This window comes from Patagioenas fasciata, chromosome 3 (assembly GCF_037038585.1).
Source record: "Patagioenas fasciata isolate bPatFas1 chromosome 3, bPatFas1.hap1, whole genome shotgun sequence".
In the NCBI taxonomy this organism is placed as follows: domain Eukaryota; kingdom Metazoa; phylum Chordata; class Aves; order Columbiformes; family Columbidae; genus Patagioenas; species Patagioenas fasciata.
In genome coordinates this window covers 14001074-14018016 of record NC_092522.1, presented here as the reverse complement: position 1 = coordinate 14018016, position 16943 = coordinate 14001074, and the positions used below count along the sequence as shown (strand labels likewise).

The following is a 16943-nucleotide window of genomic DNA, read 5'->3' as shown; positions in this document are numbered from 1 at the left end:
ACTCCTGTGAGTGGTGCTGCAGGGTGCTCAGCAGGGATGTGCAATCACCCAGCAGCCAGCCCCCCTTTGCCCAAGCCCCACCCCACAGGAATGACTGGCACCTGCAGCTAGGGGCTTGGAGGTGAAACTGTGCCTGCACCCATCCCATGCTCCCCCCAGGCTGGGCATTGCCTTTCCTGGGAGTCCTGAGGTAGCTGCAGCCATCCCCCTCACCCTATTCCCTGCCCAGACATGGACACATGGACCACAGGCTCCAGTAACTCTCACGAGTGCTCTTCATTAAGGGGAGGGGGCTTCCAGGCACCTCCCAGCAATGTCCCCAGCTCCCTGCTTGTCCCCAGAGCTGCTTATAGCTCTCAGCCACCACAGTCCCATCTCCACAGCCCCCTCAGGCTGTCTTCTTCACAACGTGGATGAAGTAGCAGGGAACATGGGCTTGTCCTGGGATGTAAGGCTGGAAGTCACCCAGGACGCTATGCTGGCACTTCCCCTGGAAGGCGCATTTTAGCAGGGCTGTGAAGGCCTCCAGCCGGTGCGGGTAGTACGAGAGCCGAAATGTGCTGCAAGAAGGCAACAATGGTGAGGCAGGGGAACAGCAGGATACAGCGCCAGGCACCTCACCCCATGCTGTGAGCCACCCCTGCGGCCCCTCTCACCTCAGCTCTGGGGCTGCCCCTGCTTCAGTAGGGGGGACCTGCACCGTGTAGTCCAGGGTCACCATGTGTGCCTTGTTGTTTACCAGCAGCACTGAGGTGGTGATGTCCTTGGTTAAGTCGCTCTGGAGACCGCAAGAGGGATGTCTGTGTCCTGCGGAGACGGGGTGGGCCCCAGCCTGGGCACAGCCCTGCTCCATCTGGCCTTGCTTGTGGCCAGGGGTTGGGGCAAAGGGGTGTGAGATGGTGCTGGGTCTGCCAGCCACCCACCTTATAGTAGATGTTCTTGCCAGGCGGCGCACAGCCTGTGGCCAGAATGTGATCATAGTTGCGGTGGTCAATGACCAGGACACCCCCGGGCCGCACCATGCTGGCAATATTCCTCAGGGCCAGCTTGTGGTCACTCTGGTCCCCTGGACAGGAAACCATGGTGTCTCCAGGCACTGGCTGTACCACATGGCACAGCCAACGAGGCCCCATCTCACCCATACACACAGCTGCCCCCACCACCTTCAACCCCAGTCTCAGCTTGGTGAACCCACAGCCCCACCCATGATATGAGCTCAGGCATGTTCTCAGCCTTACTGAGGCATAGTATGCCACATGAGGAACCCATCAATCCACTTGAAGCACAAGTCTGGGTGTGTCTCCAGCTTTGCCAGAGATATGACATAGATGCACACAGCTCCATCACCCCATGATCTAATGGCCCCACTCATGCCACGAACTAGGGCATGTTCTCAGGCTCCCTGGAGACATGCCATGACACAGCAACTCCACCAGGAGTAATCCACTGCCCTACTTACGTCATGAGTTAGGGCACATTCTCAGCCTGCTGGAAGACTGTGTAACAGGTATCCACATCCCCTTCACCAACCCCCCCCAGCTCACCTTTGAAGTCAGGCAGGTGTGCAAAGGAGTTGCCCAGGCAGATGACTGCATCAAACCCGTCCCCTGGCTTCTCCAGGTCTTTTTCCAAGGTGAGCCAGTTGGCCTCCTCGATGACTGTAGCACAGGGGAGTGGATCAGGGCAGGGACACCCTAACAGCCTCCCCTGCATGTAGGACCCCACTCCAGCATCACTCAGCCCTAACTTGGCCTCTGGAGGTGGTGGATCCAGCCTGGGGCCAGCAGGCAAGTGAGGGCCACAGCTTAGGCTTGCCGAGCAGCTGCTACCAGCAACTCCATCCCTGTCCCTGCAGCACAGCCGCCTGGCCAGTGACACCCATGCCAGGGGCCTGAGTACAGCATGAGGTCGGGGACAGGACACCCGGGGCGGGGGGGGCCGCGGGAGGGGTTCAGGGCAGAGGTCCCCAGTGCCGAGGGCTGGTGTCTACGTCCCTCCCAGCCCCCACAACCCCCGCACCCCATCGGTCGAAGGGCTCCTCCTTGCGCCGCTCCCAGCGCTCCTTCAGCGCATACTTTAGCATCTTGTCGCTGGCGTCGACGCTGGTCACCTGGAAGCCTTCCTCGAGCAGCATGATGGAATCCACCCTGGGGAAACAGCTGTCAGTGGAGCCGAGGGCAGGCAAGGGGCCCGTGGTGCTTGTGGCGGGGAAGGGGGTGCCGGAGACGGCGAAGGGCAGTAGGACTCAGGTTAGCCCCGGCGTCGGGAGAACCTGGGAGGCGGGTGGGCGCGGAGTGCGGTGCCTCACCCAGTGCCGCAGGCCACGTCGAGGACAGAGCGGCAGCGGTGCTGGCGGAGCAGCGCCAGGAGCCAGCTGCGGTACTCGGCCGTGCGGCCGCGCGTGTCCCCAATGTACAGCTGCCACACACGGGCCGCCCGCCCATCCGCGTACTGGTCCGGTAACCCCTCCGCCGCCACCCCCAGCGACCGCGTCCGGTAGACGCTGTCCACCATCTCGCCGACACGACCCCGGCCCCACTCCGGCCCCACCGCGCCGCGCCACCACCCCGCCTCCAAGCCCCGCCCCCGCCAGCCACCCCACCAATCCGCGCCTCCTCCGCCCCCTAAAGACCCACCAATCTCCGCTTCCACAGCCCCCTCCTTCCACGCCCCTACGTGGCGGCGGGGCCGGGGCCGCAAAGGGGCGGGGCCTGCCCGCCCGACCGCAGCGCCCCAGGCCGATGGAAGCGCATCAGCTTCCCCGGTGGGGCGGGGCCGGAGCCGCGCCTGCCCCCGCACCGCCGGTGAAGGAGGGCCGGCAGCGGCAACGGTTCTGGGGAAAACATCTTTATTTACAGTCCTGTCAGGGTGTGGGCAGCAGGGGCAGGACGAAGAGCTGGCAGTGGGGCAGCACCCGCGGCCTCCTGGAGCTGTTGGGTCGGCAGTTCCGTGCCACCCCCTGCTCGCAAGATCGCTCGCAAGTCTGAGCTGGCTGCTCTGGCCTCCCCAGGGTCGCTCATGCTGTGACACAAGTCCCTTTTCCTTTGGTACCTGCAAGACATGGCAGGGTGAGAACCCCCAAGCGGGTGGCCCCAGAGGCTGCGGCTGGCATGCCTACAGCTCATCGACCCGGCTGTGGGTGAGCGGAGCCTCCTCCTGGATCCCACTCTCCTCCAGGGCCTCCCCAGCAGCTGGGAGGACAGCAGCTCCCTTGCTCTCATCCTTCTGGCCCTTCTTCTTCTTCCTGTTCTTTTTCTTGCTCTGCTTCTCCCTCACGCTTGCCAAGTCACCCTTCTTGCCAGTCCACTTCTCTGCCAGGCAGCCTGGGGAGAAAGGTAGAGGGGGCCCTGAGGGAGAGGCAATGCTCTCGGTGCCCTGGCAGGGCTCCCCCACCCACCCCAGCTTGCCTGTGCTGCCCCTGGCTGTAGCCAGGACTTACTTGTGTCCTTCCCTTTTAGCACATGGTTAGCACAGAGAAACTGGGAGAGATCTTCTGTCTGGTGGTGCCTGTACCAGTCTTCGATCACATCTTCATACTCTTCCACCAGCACATCACACTAGCATAGAGAGGATAGCCCAGCTCCAGCTGCATGCCGTCAGGGCATGACCAAGAACAGGGCAGCAGGATCTACTGACGCGCCTGTTCCTGGCAGTGCACCTCCAGACCCTCTCTCCCCCTGTGCTCCAGGCCACAAGGCCATGGCCACTGCCAAGTGCCAGTCCCACCAGGCCAAGTACCTGCTTTTTGAGGTCAGCCACCTCAGCAGAGGTCTCGTTCCACAGCTCATAGGGGATGTCCATCACCACCTTGACTCCCTTGTGCACCAGGTTGTGCAGGGTCTCGAATGTCTCCGACATGCCCTGGGGAAGCAGTGCCGTCTGCTGAAACAGTGCTCTTCCCGCTGGGCTCCTGCTTTCCCCTCCCAACACTGGCCCCACAACCCTGCCCAGGGATGCAGGTACATGCAAGTCAGCCAAAATCAGGGTTCCTGGGGCATCAAGGTTACTATGAAGGAGTTCAAGTGGCAGAGAGTTCCCCTCTGCAAACCTGCTCTCAAAAACAACAGGAAGATGTGTGCCAGGCATCCATCTGTGCAGGCAAGGGCAGGGACCTGCCCACCCCCAAGGATGGTGCCACACACCTGCAGGGACCTGCCCACCCCCAAGGATGGTGCCACACACCTGACTTGGGGGCAGCACGCCTTGCAAGCTGGGCACTAGCAGGTGATGGGAAGAATGAACTCCAGTTCAGTGCCCTGGCAGTGCAGGGGTGAGTGAGGGATGCCGGGAAGCAGGGGACTGGAGGACAGCCTTCACCTTTGCAAATCTGTTACTGCCAGTCCGCTCCTTGTGCAGGTTGTAATCCAAAAGCCGCTTGCAGATGTTCTCCGTCACCTCGATTAATCGTATGTCCCTACATGGAGAGGAGGGAGGGCTCGGGTTCAGCACTGCCACCCAAGAACAGCCAGGGCACAGAGTGAGGCCTCAGCCCAGCTGCCACCATGGGGGAGTGCTCTGCAGTTCTCAGACTCCCCCAAACAGAAGGAGCACACCCCGGCTGCTCTGGTCACCCCACGAGCCCTCTCACTTACGACTGTGTGTACTTGACAGCAGAGCCCTTCCCGTCCAGGAAGCCGTACTTGGTGTCAATCACCTCCTTGGTCTTGCTGGTCTCCTCAAAAGCAGATTTCAGCTCCACTGCCACATACTTGCACACTGCAGGAAAGAAAGCAGAGGCAGGTGAGGGGGTTTTTCCGCTCTGATGGGAAGCATGATACAGCACCAGGGGACTGGAAGGCAGCACAAACACAGGGATTTGGGCACGCTGGAGCTGCTGTGAGCAGAAAACAGAAACCTCGGCCATTCAAATAACCAGGAATGGCTCAACTGTTTCCACTGGAGATGCCTTGATGCAGGAACACCTAAATCAATGCTTAGCTGTCTGTATGTGCACTCAGCCAGCTGCTATGGCACAGCTAGGAAGGCAGACGGCGCCAGTTTTACCTGCACGTTTCCCCACAGCACCGCTTCACAGCCACTGAAACCTCTGCCTCCGCACCACCAGCTACTCGGTTCCTCCTGGAAGAGGATGGGGTCTCTTTGTAATACAGGTCACAGCTCCTCCTCATGACACCAGCATATCCCACCCGGTAACAATTCCTCCAGTGCTCTGGAGATATGGAGGCTGTGTTGGAGATGGAGCAGCTGGGTGGTGGGAAAAGATGCTGGCTACGGACTGTGCCACTGCATGAGGGGCTCTCAGCTCCAGGAACACTGTGTGGGGCACTGCCTGCAGCAGAGATGACAGTACCAACAGCTTTATAACAGAACACGTTTTCTTTTATAGAACTAAAAAAACCCACAGGGAAACAAAAGTAAATAAAAGCTTTATTTCTTCTGTAACAGTCTTACAGAGCTGTAAAAACATAGAGCAGAAGAGAAATATCTCAGGGACTAAATATGTGGAAATATGGAAGGATGGAAGCCAGGCATGATGTGGTCCTTCCTCCCAAAAAGCCAGGGTCCTGAGAGGCTGGCGGACTTTGTCCTGTGCTGCAGGCTCCTGTTTGCCACCTTTTCTTCAAACCCTGCTTTGGGAGAAGGTCCAAGCCCCAACAGGAATGGTTGGACAGTGATAAGCCACCACATCTTCTCCCAGGCAATGACATGAGCAGAGATGTACCACAAGCAGAAGAGTGAGGTGGCTTGTCTAGGGCTGGCATGCACATGCCAAGAAGCCTGTGCACACATCCTGCACTTTCCTTCCTCTGCTGGCACCAGGGGCTCGAGGTGACTGCAGCTACTTCTCAGGTGGGACAAGTGCTTCCTCCTGCAGCCCCTCTGGATTCGGGCCTTGAGGACTTCCCTCTCCACACAACACCTGCTGCAGCATCCCCCGCACATGCCAGGTGCACTCACTGCCAGGTCCAGTTATCCAGATGCTGTCCATGGCTATCACTGCATGCTGACACAGGTTCCAAGCCTGGGCATGAGGAGCAGCATGTGGTCAGTGCTCACTATGATGCTTCTCTGAGGTTATGCAGGTGGCACAGCACAGCTTGGACATCAGTGTCTCCAGAGCTGCTTCCCTGGCAGGAAAAGCTTTGCAGAGAGGTCTGGAGTTTCAGTTCATCCTTTTCTCTTTGCTGTCAAGCTCCACATGTCCCTGCGCAGCAAAGATAGAGGAAACTACAGCAGACAGCAAAGGTGTATCATGACCAGCCCTGGACTGCCTGTGAAGCCTATGATTGCTTGTTAATCAAGGGGCTGCTCAGGGAGGAAGCATCACCGAGGCTGAACTGTGAGCAGCAGAGATGACCAGACCCAGCAATGAACCACCAGGCGATTAGTGCCTACCGGAGACAGCAGTGACTGCCAGAGCACCCCTAAACCTTTCACCTATGGAAGGACGGAAGGCGGCCGCAAACAGGGACACGCCGGGGAGGCTCCACTCCACTGCAGGCACACAGGAAAGCACTCCCGTGGGGCCATGAAGTCAGGCAGCAGCAGGCAGAGGGGAAGCCCGCAGGGGCACAGTCATGCTCCACCAGAGGGTGTCTGAGCACTGGAACAGGCTCCCCAGGGAGGCATCACGACCCCAAGCCTGACAGTGTTCAAGAAGAGACTGGACGACACTCTCAGACACATGGTGTGAACTGTCTGGTTGTCCTATGCAGGAACAGGAGCTGGACTCGATGATCCTTGTGGGTCCCTTCCAACTCAGGTCATTCTGTGTTTCTATGTCTCGGGCTGCGGCCGCAGCCTCCGCACCAGTAAGCCCCCGGCCTGAGCAGCCAGCAGGCGGCGGCCATCACCACAGTTTCGCCCGGGGACTCGGGCCCAGCCGCTCCAGCGGGGCCCCTCCAGCCCACCCACTCCCGGCCTCACTCACCCTCGCACTTGCTGGGCAGCCGCACCCAGTCCGAGTCGTCGTCTCCCGCCATCACCGCCGCCGCCGCCACCAGCAGCAGCGTTACCGACGCCATGGCTCCGCTTCCGCCCCGCGCTTCCGGGAGCGCCCGCCCCCCCGCCGGGTAACCATAGCAACCGCGCGGCGCCGGCTAATCCCCGCGGCGCGCGTGGCTCGCCCAGCCAACCCGAGCGGTCCTGCCCGGCTGCCGTACAATCACCTCCGGGTCGTCTCAATGAACCCCCACGTGACAGCGGCGGTCGCGCACGTGGCCTCGGTGCTGAGAGGCGGGGGCGTGCGGTCCGTGTCCCCGCCCCCCGGCGTCCCTTCCGCGATCACCGACCGCCCACAGAACCTTCCAGGGCCCCTCCCTGCTCTGGAAATCTGGGGCCCTGCCCTTACCCCCCAGATAATTCGGGGTCTCCTCCCTACTCCTGGATAACTTGGGGTCTTTTCCCACCCCTCAGATAATTCCTGGTCCCTTCCACCCACAAAAACATAGCAGCCCCTCTTTCTTCTCCACCCACACGGGGTTCCCCCCTGCATTCCCAAACAACACTGAGTCTCTCCCTCCATCCTGTGTTTGGGGGTCTCCCCCACCTTCAGAGTAATTTAGGTGCCCTCTGCACTCCCAGGGCAAACCAGGAGGACTCACCCCTTGGGGCTGTGCATGCACCTCGGCATTCAGCTCTGGGCGAGGAGGATGGCGGTGAGCAGAGCATCAGAGAGTGCAGCCTTCAGCAGCACCACCCGCATGGCCACGAGCAGAGCTGCTGAGGCATGGGCCGGTTGCACTGCAACAGAGGGGACAGGGTGATGCCTGCCACAGGCACCCTTCTGCCCTCACGTCCCTTCCAGGTGGGGCCACGTTGAGGGGACTGTCCCCAAGACTTCAGGCCCAACAGGCTCCCTGGGTCCCACTGTGGGTGTCTGTCAACCTCACACATTCCCAGACACCTCATGTCATCCTCAATGCTATCCCTGAGAGCAGGCTAGCTCTGACCCACCTTTCCCCATCCTCCCTGCAGAGACAGATCTTCATGCCCTTGACACTGTGAAGACACATGCCAACCACAATACACCCCCAGCAGGGGCCCTACCAGGAGCCCAGCACAGTTTGCTCCCTGGCAAATACCATTCCCAGCACGGCAGGGCCCAGAGACTCACCAGCCATACTGCTGGGACACAGCTCTGCTGTCTCTTCATTGCCTGTGGGATGAAAGAGCAGCTGGGGAGGCAGCAGCAGCCCGGTGCCAGGTGTATGGCAGGGCCAGCCACAAACCCCTTCCTGTGCCTGCTAGTTGAGGCATCAATGTTGACTCACAGGGCTTCACACCTGCTCCCCGCTGGCTCCAGAGCCCCCACAACCTCAAGGGCCACCAGGCTGGGCAGCAGCAGGCAAGGCAGCGGGTGGCAGTGAGGCCATACCCATGATGTGGATGGGGCTGGAGCTGTGGGCTGGGGAGGTCCTGTTGGGCCCCACATGGCAAGCGAAATTCCCTTCAGCCAGGGGCTCATCGGGGAGGAGACAGATGGCGCAGACGGTGCCACCATCTTCCTGGGATGTCCCATAGGCAAAGGACTGCAGGGCGCTGCCGTTCTCATCGGAGATCCAGACAGCATGGCTGGAGCTGGGGGCCAGGTCGCTCACCACACAGACCACCAGCTGCCGGAGCTGCCCGGCCACCACCATGCTCAGCGGTGGGGCCAGGGTGGGCAGTGGCTCGGCAGGCCTGCTAGCTGGGGAGGGGGAACAGGGGTTAGAGGCACTGTGTCCCCTGGATGTTGCACCCATCACAGCTGCCAGCTCAGCCTTTGCACCCAGGCTGGATGGCACCCAGCCCTCCCACCCCTCGGGGTTGTCCCTGTCCCTCCCGGGAGTACTCACAGGGCAGGAGCAAGAGCGCAGCAGCAGCCAGCAGCAGCCAGGGAAGCTCCGTGTCAGCCATAGCTCCTGGAGCTGGTGGGAGCTCAGCCCCCAACTGCCGCCGCCAGCTGCGTCGCCCAGCACCTAGCGTCACGGGGGGGCGGCCCCAGGGGCTGAGAGGACGGGCCTGACACCGGCAGTGTCTCTGGTGTCCTCCGCCTTCCCCTCCCGCAGCTGTGGAACCGCCTGTCTCCCCTCCAATGGTACGGCCCGTCCCGCTCCGCCTTCCTGGTGCTCCCGCCCCGGCCGCGCCATGGAGTCGGCACCGGCCCCGCCGCAACCCGCTCCCTCCTTCGCCGAAGTGCTGCAGCTGGTGCGGAGCGGGCGAGAACCGCCGGGCGTGCGGCAGCCCTTCGCGTCGCCCACGGGGGCCAGCCCCACCGCCTCCCGCCTCCCGCCTCCCGCCAAGCCCTGGGAAAGTTGCCCCGGCCAGCCCTTGCCAGAGTCCCCCCGCGCCCAGCACGGCTCTGGAGACAGGTAATGTAGAAACGTACAAAAGAACTCTTAACAAGAAGCGTAAGGCTGCTGCTTGGTCGGGCCGCCGCGGGGTCCCGCGGGAGGGAACGAGCATGCACCGACGGGGGTTCCGCTGCAGGGAACCGGGTAGATGCAGTGACCGGGACACGGCGAGCTCCGCACCACGACGTCCGCACTTTACGGCGCTGCAGGAAGCTGAGTGCAGGGCGGGATCAGTGCCGGAACGCCCGCTGGTTACTGCTGCTTCAGGCAAACGCACCGAAAAACCCCACCGCTGTGGGATGAGCACCAGGCGCTCCCAGGACAGGCGTGGCTCAGTCCCCTTAGTCTCTTGCAATTAGAACTTCGTGCCTCCTTCTTCATAAGTTTCAAGGAATATGTATTGAAATAAAACAAAGGTGTCCAATCACTTTGACATGTACCCATCATTAAGGCCTATGTTTTGCAAGGATTTTTCTTGCAAAAAAATTTTTTTTTGGTCATTTCCAGTATTCATTTCATGCTGTTTTATGACCTCTTCATCTTTGCAGCCACAGCCAGCACTTGGAGAATGAATAACCCCCAGTGCTCTCAACCCTGCAGCCCTATGGGAGCAGTGATATTGCTTGATTTCCGTACACCACATCTCAATAGCTAGTGATCCTTTAGGAAGTGCAAACAAACTTCAACAGAGCCGCATTTCCTCACCGTACAGCTTGGCGACTGTCCTGTCTCAATACGAACATCAAATTAATCTTGCAAACTTTTGAAGAACCTGAGAACTGACTTAACGCTTGAAACCTGCTGGGGGCAAAGGCAGAACCGACATGTGCTTCCTCCCCCCCAGCAGCAGCATCGCCAGGCCCGAAGACAGAGCTACTCCACGTTCAGCTTTGTTTTTATGTTCATGGCTGCCAGCTCTGCCACAAAGTAACGGAAGACATGTGGCACAGGGACAACCTCGATCTTGTCCACCTCACTGCAGACAGAGCAGGAGTATCTCCTGTTGCTTGCCACAGCGGAGGAGTGCAGTGGTTTCTCCAGCACAGGAGATGTCATGCTGCCACAGCTCATGCAGACATAAGCTACGGAGCCATCGGAGCAATTGAACAGGCGGTCTTGCAGCAAGAAAGATGTGCCATGAGCCAGCAAAGCATCACGCTCCATCTCACCGAAGCGAATCCCACCTTCCACATTCCTCCCCTTGACAGGCTGGTTGGTGACAGAGTCTCGAGGCCCTGTTGTCCTCACCTGGAACTTGTCTGAGACCATGTGGCGCAAGCGCTGATAATACACCACTCCCACAAAGATCTCCGCCTCCAGCTCCAGGCCGCTGATGCCACTGTACATTTTTTCTGTCCCAAAGAAGTTATAACCCGCGCTCACCAAAGTCTCACCGAAGTATTTCAAAGCGGAGTTCTTCTCTGTGAAGGTGAAGGGAGTGGCATCATAGGAGACACCATGCAGCGCTGCTGACTTCCCCGCCATGCTCTCAATTAACATCCCGATGGTCATACGGGAGGGAAAGCCGTGAGGGTTGAAAAGTATGTCTGGAACCATCCCATTCTCTGTGAATGGCATATCCTCAACTGGCCAGAGCTGGCTTAGGATGCCTTTCTGTCCATGACGGCTGGCAAATTTGTCTCCGACAGTTGGATTTCGGGGAACCCTCACAGTGATGCAAGCCTTCTTGAATTTCCCAGTGCCACGGTCATTGCTGCATAACCTGATGTTGTCAACAATACCAACTTCCTTATTCCTGTGTAAGTGGAAAAACAATCACAGCAAAGGCATTAGGTGTGCTAATGATTTTTAGCTAGGAAAGGGAAACAAAGGAAAAAACGAAATCAATTCATAAGTCTCATAAAATGCCTTGGGACAGCTGGGGAACAACACTGTTCTTGGAAAAATATCATTCAGTAGTGAGGGAAATCAGACTGCTTACGAATTAGGGCAAGGAAGCATTACAATGGCATCACACAAGTGCCATTCATTTACTTTTTCTAATACTAGAAGCACAGCTACAACTTTCAGGTGATCAGGTAATGTGCCACCAATGGTTTAAAATAATTTAAACCTGGTTCATCTATATCACACTTTATCTGACAAACTGTATCCCAGTGCCATTTGTTTTAAGGTAGCAGTCTTTCTTGCTACCCTCAAAAATTCACACCATCTGGGTGGGACACCAAAATAAAGAATTAGGTTTAGTGCAAAGCAGAGAGGAAAGCTCAGAGCAGAAAGGGAAGGCACAGTGTGTGCCAAGAGAGAGAAAACTGTGCTTCATAAGCCTCTTCCAAGCTTGTTCAAACTTTGAAGTCAAAGCTTCCATCCCCCCGGCTCTTCCAAGCCATGCATAAGCTCTAGCAGTGCATGCAGGATTTAGGACAGTAGGCAGAATTCCCTCAGAAGGGTCCTGGGTCTCTGGGGCAAACAGGGCAGGAGCCAACACTGAGAGCTGGGAACCTCATTGCTCTGTAGGAAACTAAATAATTACCTGATTTGGACCAAGAATGAACAAAAGCTGAATGAGACAGAGGTAAAATGTCTACTTGGATAAGGAGCCTAAACGAAGGCCAGGCTGGCATGAGAGAGCTGGGGAGGAGTGCCGGGTGAGAGGGTCAGAGAGGGCTCCACGACTGCAAGGACAAGGGTGATCTGACAGATCCTCACTACCACATGCCGTATCTCTTAGCCCTGCTCTACAAACAGGATGACTAATTCTATGAGTCCACAGCAGTCTCTCAGTGCACCTAAGGCACCATCTGTTATAGAGTAATAAAAAATAGCTTCCCCAGTGATGCTGGTTACTGTTACCCAAGTGCTTCACAAACCACAATGTGAATAACTACACAGGACTGTACTCACTATGTCAATGATGTAGAGAGACACAGGTAAGGCCTGAAGTTGTACGGACAGCTGGAAGTGCAGGATGCACATAAATGTTATCAGGTTTTGTCAATGTTTTTATTTCCCTTTCATGAAATAACTAAGAAGATTTTAATGGAAGCCTCAGCAAGCCTTTTCTTTTTCAACTGAAGTTCAAAAATCTTACAAAACTTATCCTCAAAATATGCCAGGGGGAAGGAGGGGTGTAGCTGACACATTTTTATATTCTAGCAGTTTGGAAGCTGCAATGCTAACAAAAACGCTCTTTGAATCCCTAATCCTGTAACAACTTTGCTTGCAAGGTTTTCTGGCAAGTCTCTGGGACCACACACTTTGTTATGGTTTCTTCGGGATTTTTAGACAGAACACGTTATGCAAGTCAATTAACAAAAAACTACAGAAAACGTGGGCAGTGGATGGGCAGAGGAACAGTTCTTGGGAGACAGCAAAACATTTCTGCAAGCTCTTTCTTTTTACTGGCCTGAGATTCTCCTCCTGGGGTAAGTCAGGCTTTGCAGCATACACTGGCTTTGAGAAAAAACATGATATGTGCATGAGAGTCACCTCTAATGTGAACTTCATGCTCTCTCTGTCAAGACATGGACACTATCACAGGAGGAGAAAAGAGAACACCTTGAGGAAAAGATACTGCAGCTCCTCAAGGCTAACTGATCTGAGTGCTCACCACTGGGTGTGTGGAGACAGGAGGGACAAGCCGAACTTACGGATAGTAGACAGTGAAGGTTTCCCCTGTGTTGAGGTTCATAAAGCTGTAGAACGGGTCCCCAGGCTGTAGCATAGAGCCAACAAAAGGCAGTCCATCAGCATCCAACTTCGCTGTAATATTCAGATCACCAGGCCTGATGCCAAATACCAAATTGTCGCCTGCCCTGCTGGCTTTAAGGGAAAGGTCAATGCTCTCCATCTTGATAACACTTCCATAGGCAAACCCTCTCTGCCAGGAAGATTTGTTGACAATCTATAAAGAAGAAATGAAGGCCTGTTAAAGACTTGCCAATAACTTCAACAAAGAAAGCACTTCCATTCCAATCTGATTCTTAACTTCTAACATTGCCTTCCTAAATGAAGCTTCCCACCATTCTAAAAAGTCCAAACCTCCTGCAACCCCCATGTTTTTCAATGCTGAAAGCCCGCTGCTTTGTGCAAGGGAGCTCAGCTTTATGCTCAGTACCTCCAGAGTTATGCTCAGTTCCTCCAGCATTACCTGTGGTAACAACATGTAACTGCTGTACCCCTATATCTGCCCTAGCAGAGTCTGTGGACTAGCAGAAGCAGAAAACGGGCTCTTCTCAGCTGGGTACCACCCTTCTTCTCAGTCCCCCACACCAAATTCCCTTACAGGATTCCTCCTTTTGGTGGCTTACCATTGCATCTTCCATGTCATAGCCGCTGTAGGAGATGACAGCCACAATCGAATTGGTGCCAACTGGATAGCTGTCCATACCATAATAGTCATACATGCTGGGCCGCACCAGAGGGCTCTGGGGAGTATGAAGGTGGTACAGCTTGTTATCTGAGCGATCCTTGTAGTTATAAACTGGGAATCCCATGGTTTGCTTTCCTATAAAGAAAAAAAGTTGGATTTATTCAGGATCAATTCAAAGTTAATGTGTTTCATCCTCATTTATTTTGTTAAGAAGAAAGTTGGAAATACTTACAATTTAGTGAGATTATCAATCTTAAAACTCTTGGAATGTAATAATTCTACAAAAGTTTCTGTGAACCACAACACTCAATTCCTTTCATAGTAGTTCATAAGGATTGTTTGTAATTTTGTGTCTTTTCTGCAATTTCAAGCTATCCAATAAGGCTGGTATAGTGTGTTTTGGGGTTTTATTTTATTCTGTTTTGGTTTGTTTGTTTTTTCCCTCCCCAGAATTTCCCAGAGTGAGGCCAAAAAGTGCTTGCTTCTGCAATCTAAATATATTGGCAAGATGAACAAGTTTTGAACACAGTCACATTTGTACTTTCAGAAAAGTATGAAAAAGTGGTAGCATTTTAAGGTCATCTTTCTGGTGAAAACTGATTGTCATAAATACAGGGTGTTTCAAAAAGATGGACCGAATTTCAATTATACTAGTGATGATATTGAGGTAAAGAGACTTGCTCTCTTCAAGTTCCTACTCACACACTTTCTCTTAGAATGTTTTTATTCAATATAAAGTTCTTGCATATCACTTACACCTCAGCTGATTGAAACCTCATGTACATACTCCATTCCAACTTCTTTCAGATAACTAACTAAATAAATCAATTTAAATCTTTGTTAAATAGTTGTCATTAAAAAAAGCCAAAACTGCTGTCACAGTGCTGTATTACTATCTTGCAACAGGTGCTTAGCAAGTGTCCTCTCAACAGCTTCAGTGTTAAGACAGCAGTCAATGAAAACAGGTGGCAAAGAAACCTCACACGAACTACTGCAGAGCATCTCCCATAGCTACCAGTCAGAACCAGGTTAACCTTTGTCTGTTGTGCGGATGAGGGCACTGTTGGCAGCACAGCTGTCAGAGACTAACATCACAAACAGCTGGTGCAGCACACTTTGGCAGGTTCCTGGTGAGTGGTCATTTCAGGCACCACCTCTTACTCCAGTGAGGCCACATTCATGAACACCTGCAAGCATCAAATTGGACAATTCTTGTTTGCTCCCCTCTTTTAAAGGGAAGGAAGCAAAACAAGCCACCTCTGGTGTCTTCTTATCCATTTCAGTTTTAGCTGTGGTGGTTGTCTGTACCTTAGTGTATGAGCAGACAAGAAAAATAACAGACAGCTGTTAAACTACTTATCACAATCACAGACCAGCTGCAAGGAAAGCAAGTCTGGAAATACAAAACTGCAGTAACACATCCTCCTTCCTGTCTCCCATTTTATTTTTTCTAAATGATCAAAAGCAAGTGCTTTTTGGCCTCACTATGGGAAATTCTGGGGAGGGAAAAAACAAAGAATGGCTGTTAATCAACCTCAATGTTGAAACAATGTCTGGGAAGAGCTCTTACTTGGGAATGTGGGAATACACACTGGAATACACATCTGAGAGATTTTTTTTCCCCTCTCCCTTGCAGTATTAGGTACTATAGCACTTACCCATCTGGCACTGGTACATGTTTCGTGGACTTTGGTTGTGGTCAGAGAAAGGGATGAGGTTGGCCACCACACTGAGAATGCTGTGAGGGAAGAGCTCCTGGTGAGTGGTCATTTCAGGCACCACCTCTGACTCCAGTGAGGCCACATTCATGAACACCTGCAAGAATCAAATTGGACAATTCTCATTTGCTCCCTTCTTTTAAAGGGAAGGAAGCAAAACAAGCCACCTCTGGTGTCTTCTTATCCATTTCAGTTTTAGCTGTGGTGACTGTACCTTAGTGTATTAGCAGACAAGAAAAATAACAGACAGCTGTTAAACTACCTACCACAATCACAGACCAACTGCAAGGAAAGCAAGTCTGGAAATACAAAACTGCAGTACCACGTCCTCCTTTCTGTCTCCCATTTTAGTTTTTCTAAATGATCAAGTTCCCTGGCAATCCACTTCTTTGCTGCCCATGGGCAGTCTGGAGAACTCAATGGAACATGAGACAGTACACAGAGGACTTGCCTCAAAAGCTTCACTAAATTAATACTGAAAGCAGATTTCAATATCTCAAAAAGATCCCTACAATCCATTTACCCCAAAAACAAGTAGAACGTCCTTTTGCCACTTACTGTAGCTCTTCAACACAAGCCACCCCTATGTCCTATCCTCAGATCCTGTCACAAATATTTTCCAAAGCACTGGTTTTGATGCTGGGTACCTCTGTAATAGTCAGCACTTTATAAAGGAAAGATGCAAACCCCACCTGTTCCAGTGTACCAATCCATTCTTTCCTTCCATAGAACAGGTTTCTGACAGGCCGCACCATCCGGCAAGGGGTAGTAAAAATGAACAACCCAGGATACAGGCTGGGTTTTCCTGTCATTGGGATAAGGACAACTTCTGCCCGTGCCGGAAACCTCTTCTCTTGTGTTATCTGTTTGTGCAAAGAAATATCAATTTAGAAACACAAACCAACACTGGTTTAGTTAAGATGCATCCAACAGTTTAGACAACAAAAATGCCAACCACATATGTACTTACTAATACAAAATGGTGGAGAATATATTTTTAAAATACTTCTCAAAAAATCTCAACCAGGAAAAGGACAGAATATGGCTATCTTACCTTTTTCAAGAAAAAAAAGTTATTTGAACAATGATGACTTCATAAATCAACAGACCCAATATACGGATATAAATAAGAAAAAACAGAAAAGCGTACTCTAATACTAATGTACAGCCACAGAAAATTTACTAGGTCAGATTAAAAAAAAAATAAATGGAAGTTTAAGAAAGTTCCAAACATGCATGTTTTTGACCACTGCATATTGAAGATGTTTAGCTAAGAAGCATTTTAAACAAGGCAACCTTGAAACGGCGGAGGGTTTCTGCGATCTCAGGAGCCAGGTCCCACTCTACCCAGCCCACCACGGAGCCGTCCAGTAGAACTCTGTAACACTCGGCGTAAGGCTTGCTTGGAGTCACATTAATGGGGGTGACACCTGTGAGAAGAGGGAGTTAGTTGAAGAACAGTCAAAAAAGCATACAAAGCACACCAGTTATTTCTGCAGAAAGCCTCAATCCACAACAAAAAGCTTTCTAAGACATCAAAATTCAGGCCTACAGGGCAAAAGTGTAGATTACTTAATGGAAAATATAAAACCTGCA

At 53.6% G+C, this 16943-nt stretch overlaps 3 protein-coding genes across 5 annotated transcripts in view; all 3 read right to left on the bottom strand.

Annotated features, from left to right (window-relative positions):
* Positions 1-252: 252 nt before the first annotated feature.
* On the bottom strand, positions 253-2556 carry GNMT (glycine N-methyltransferase). Its single transcript, XM_065833495.2, has 6 exons — positions 2309-2556; positions 2020-2147; positions 1545-1658; positions 924-1066; positions 657-778; positions 253-560 (listed from the first exon to the last, which is right to left on the bottom strand). The coding sequence occupies exons 1-6, from the start codon at positions 2512-2514 to the stop codon at positions 389-391; spliced, it is 885 nt and encodes a 294-aa protein (XP_065689567.1). The 5' UTR covers positions 2515-2556; the 3' UTR covers positions 253-388.
* A 275-nt stretch (positions 2557-2831) lies between these two features.
* Positions 2832-9410, bottom strand: CNPY3 (canopy FGF signaling regulator 3). Of its 3 annotated transcripts, XM_065833493.2 has the most exons (8): positions 8799-9410; positions 8339-8650; positions 8078-8119; positions 4593-4716; positions 4318-4414; positions 3739-3861; positions 3440-3557; positions 2832-3323 (listed from the first exon to the last, which is right to left on the bottom strand). In XM_065833493.2, the coding sequence occupies exons 1-8, from the start codon at positions 9406-9408 to the stop codon at positions 3115-3117; spliced, it is 1635 nt and encodes a 544-aa protein (XP_065689565.2). In that variant the 5' UTR covers positions 9409-9410; the 3' UTR covers positions 2832-3114. The 3 variants fall into 3 exon arrangements, with proteins under 3 accessions (XP_065689565.2, XP_071661899.1, XP_071661898.1); XM_071805798.1 differs by lacking the exon at positions 8339-8650; XM_071805797.1 differs by lacking the exon at positions 3440-3557 and having other exon boundaries at positions 3127-3323.
* Positions 9319-16943, bottom strand: part of POLR1B (RNA polymerase I subunit B) — a 21689-nt gene continuing 14064 nt past the window's right edge. The window contains exons 10-15 of the mRNA XM_065833490.2: positions 16644-16777; positions 16040-16210; positions 15288-15444; positions 13568-13764; positions 12908-13161; positions 9319-11052 (exon numbers count right to left, since the gene is read on the bottom strand). Coding sequence (XP_065689562.1) covers positions 10170-11052; positions 12908-13161; positions 13568-13764; positions 15288-15444; positions 16040-16210; positions 16644-16777 — 1796 coding nt within the window. The 3' untranslated portion in view covers positions 9319-10169. The remainder of the gene's footprint in view (positions 11053-12907; positions 13162-13567; positions 13765-15287; positions 15445-16039; positions 16211-16643; positions 16778-16943) is intronic.

Coding starts and splice junctions, on each gene's coding strand:
- GNMT (XM_065833495.2), bottom strand. CDS start 2,514: ATGGTGGACAGCGTCTACCGGACGCGGTCGCTGGGGGTGGCGGCGGAG. Junction 1,067..1,544: donor ACACCTGCCTGACTTCAAAG/GTGAGCTGGGGG, acceptor TTTCCTGTCCAG/GGGACCAGAGTGACCACAAG. Junction 779..923: donor GCAAGAACATCTACTATAAG/GTGGGTGGCTGG, acceptor TGCGGTCTCCAG/AGCGACTTAACCAAGGACAT.
- CNPY3 (XM_065833493.2), bottom strand. CDS start 9,408: ATGCTCGTTCCCTCCCGCGGGACCCCGCGGCGGCCCGACCAAGCAGCA. Junction 4,717..8,077: donor GTGTCCCAGCAGTATGGCTG/GTGAGTCTCTGG, acceptor TCTTTCCTGCAG/TGTGCAAGTATGTGGCAGTG. Junction 3,862..4,317: donor GCAGTAACAGATTTGCAAAG/GTGAAGGCTGTC, acceptor CTGCTTCCCCAG/GGCATGTCGGAGACATTCGA.